Genomic DNA, 3,006 nt, shown 5'->3' on the forward strand with positions numbered 1-3,006 from the left:
AGCCCCGCCTGGTCCGGCTCTCACAGCCAGCCAGCCAGCCCTTCAGCCCCTCTCCTCCTCCTCCTCACACCTTGTCTACTTGCCCCGTCCTTTTGCTTTAAAACGACAAGTGTGTTTCATTTTGAAGTTTTAGTGGAAAAGATACCGTTCAAAGGGCCAGCAGCAGCTCTTGGTACCGTGTGCTGGGATTTGGCAAACAAGTGTGTCATCAGTAATTCATTTATTTTAGACGATCCAGACCTGAAAGATATTGACCCTACGGTATTAAAACATTGCCATGCTGCGGCTGCAACGTGTATTCTGGAGGCAGGAAAGCACAAAGCTGACATATCTGCTATAAGGTACTAATACTTTGAATCTACCCCATTTTTCTAGCAGTTATTACTTTAAACTGTACTCCTGAGTTAATGTTAGCAGAAAATTAATAAATTCTTTTTCCCTGTAGTGCATGTCTAGAAGACTGTAAACTCGATAAAGAGAGAATAGAACAATTTTGCACCGAATATCAGGTTTTTAAATCAATTTTAATTTATTTGTTTTCTTTTTTCTGATAGGAATTTATTGACTCTAGCAATTTTTTTTTTTTTTTTTTGTCCTCCAGAAACACAAGGATGCATTGGAAATCCTATTGGGAAGGTAGGTGCGTCAGCCAGCACAGATACATAGTTTCAATTACAACTACTTTGAAGGTGTCCTGGAAAACACCTATGCATACTTCAGGCAAATAAGTAGGAAATATTGTTCCATTAAAAAAAAAAAAAAAAAGAGTACATTTTTAAGAAACTTTAGAATAAAGAACTCTTGAACCTTTTCTTCCTTGCTTTGAAATTCTACTCTTAAGAAAGTTTTTGAACTTTTCAAGAACCATTATAAGGATCATGAAAAAGTTCTTTATTGATGGACAGCTTTAGAAAATGACATTTTCTTTTAGCATAGGGAACTTCTACCTGTTGTGTCTTTCAGCATAGGCAGATCTCCTCTCCATATAACTGATGTGTCTTGGCGCTTGGAATATCAGATCAAGGTAATTTTAACACATCAAAGTGTTTCTTTAGTCTCTTTCAGTGCTGAGACCTTACTCTTTTCTATGCTCTTTGTTTTTAATTTAGAGCAATCAACTTCATAAAACTTACCAGCCTTCCTACTTGGTGACCTTAAACATAGAGGTACTGTACTCTTTATAGCATCCCCAGAGGAAAGAAATGCAATTTCACTACATTTTTTAAAATAAACCAGGAATTGTTGTTTTTCTTTTCTTCAGAACAGTGATTCAGGATCACACCCAGACGTTAGTTTTAGTTGCACGATGGAGCAATTACAGGTATTTCTTTCCTTCATCTTCTATGTTTGGCTCCAGTTGTGGATGTAAATGTTTTTAACAACTTGCAGATCAAAACTAAATCATACATACTATTAGTAAAAAAAAAAAAAAAATCCAGGACTGTGAGGGTAGGGAGAGAATCTTCTGTAAAAATTATGTAAGTGTAGTCTTCATGTCTTTTTTAAATAAAGTTGCAAAGTAACTGATTTTAGTTGCAATGGGAGTGTTTTACACGCTTGCATAAATATTTTGTATGTTTTCATAACTTATATATATATATATGGGAGGAAATATATCATTTTTCTGAAAGTCTGATTTACCGTGCTTTAGAGAAATTATGAAAGAAGCTGGTTCAATGATTTAAATGTGTCATGATTAAAAATAGAGGAGGAACTGAAGGCTCTTCAGTGGTGTTAATGACATGTAAGAACTGTACTGAAACAAACATTGATCTTTGTTCAGCGATTTAAATGTGTAACTGAACAATAGAGGTATTGTAATGCTTGGAAGTGACCAGACTGTGGAGGATTGGGAAGAGGGGCTGGGGAAAGAGGAAAAGCAAGATATTAAAACTTCAGGTTTACACCTCTGCTTTTTTTAATGTGTCTCTCAAAAGTCGTCCTTTTCTTCCTAATGAGTATTTTTAATTGTTTTGCTGACTTAGTTAAATCTGACGTGCTTTGGCTGGAGAATGGTCCCAGGACAAAATTGCACTCAAAATATTTTCAGTATTTTAGAAATTTATATACTGCTTCAAAACCTAGAGCAAATGTCATTGTTGGCCATCATAATGATACTGACAAAATCTATGTGTTAAGAGTAGTGATCTATTTTAGTAGAGAATATATATTAAAAGGTGTTTTCAATCAGTTCCTACTTCTCTTACTATGTTGTAAAATAGGGAGCTATTTAATTACTTACTGGCACTGTTCATCAGTTGCAACATTTCTTTGTGATATAAGGTGCTGTTTTCCCTTGCCTCTCTGTATAACAAAAATACTAAGTTCCTATAGCAGACCTTTTAAAAAATGTTTATTCTAAGACAGTATTTCATCTCGTAGGATTTAGTTGGAAAATTGAAAGATGCTGCAAAAAGTTTAGAAAGAGCGACTCAGATGTGATTGAAGGAAGGTGTCAGGCTGCTGAGCTGAAGTACTGTCATTCCTAAGAGTGGCTTCTAAATGACAAATGTCTTTCATCTCTTGATGCAAACTGTTGGGTTTTTTTCTTTTTTTTTTCTTTTTAAGTCCTTAGATGCAAATTAAGTGAAATAACTTTTTTTTTATGACTGCACTTGATATTCCTTGCTTGAGTCTTTTTTTTTTAATTAACTCTCGTTAAATATTTTCTTAACTGTCATGTCTTCAAAGTATTCCTTCTATTTTATTTTGTGGATTTTTAGAATTGTCACTCCTTATGTTTCTCTGGGATCTAATAAAGTTTATTCGCTCCTATTCTGCAATTTCTATGGGTAAATTATCTGTACCTAAAATCAAGATGCTAAATGTTAGATCAGCTCTATGAGGAGAAAATCCCTTCCTCCCGCGCCGCGGCTACGGCGCGTTTGCTAAATTGCCCGCCGCGCTTTGTTATTTCACTCCAACTGGTCTTACATCTTCTGTAAGAGCAAAGGTTGGTCCCCGGCGCGGGAGGCAAGGACTCCGATTTAATTTTATAGAGCCAGA

General features: G+C 35.5%; 1 protein-coding gene across 1 annotated transcript; it reads left to right on the forward strand.

Moving 5' to 3' along the window:
• Positions 1-127: 127 nt before the first annotated feature.
• COMMD3 (COMM domain containing 3) lies at positions 128-2,753 on the forward strand (the record flags this gene model as incomplete). Its single annotated transcript, XM_010086177.1, has 7 exons — positions 128-341; positions 446-509; positions 602-636; positions 964-1,024; positions 1,110-1,166; positions 1,262-1,321; positions 2,383-2,753. Coding segments are annotated over 7 exons (551 nt in total), but the record flags the coding sequence as incomplete, so codon positions are not given.
• Between the last annotated feature and the right edge of the window lie 253 nt (positions 2,754-3,006).

This window comes from Pterocles gutturalis, unplaced genomic scaffold, assembly GCF_000699245.1.
Source record: "Pterocles gutturalis isolate BGI_N339 unplaced genomic scaffold, ASM69924v1 scaffold52240, whole genome shotgun sequence".
Lineage (NCBI taxonomy): Eukaryota > Metazoa > Chordata > Aves > Pterocliformes > Pteroclidae > Pterocles > Pterocles gutturalis.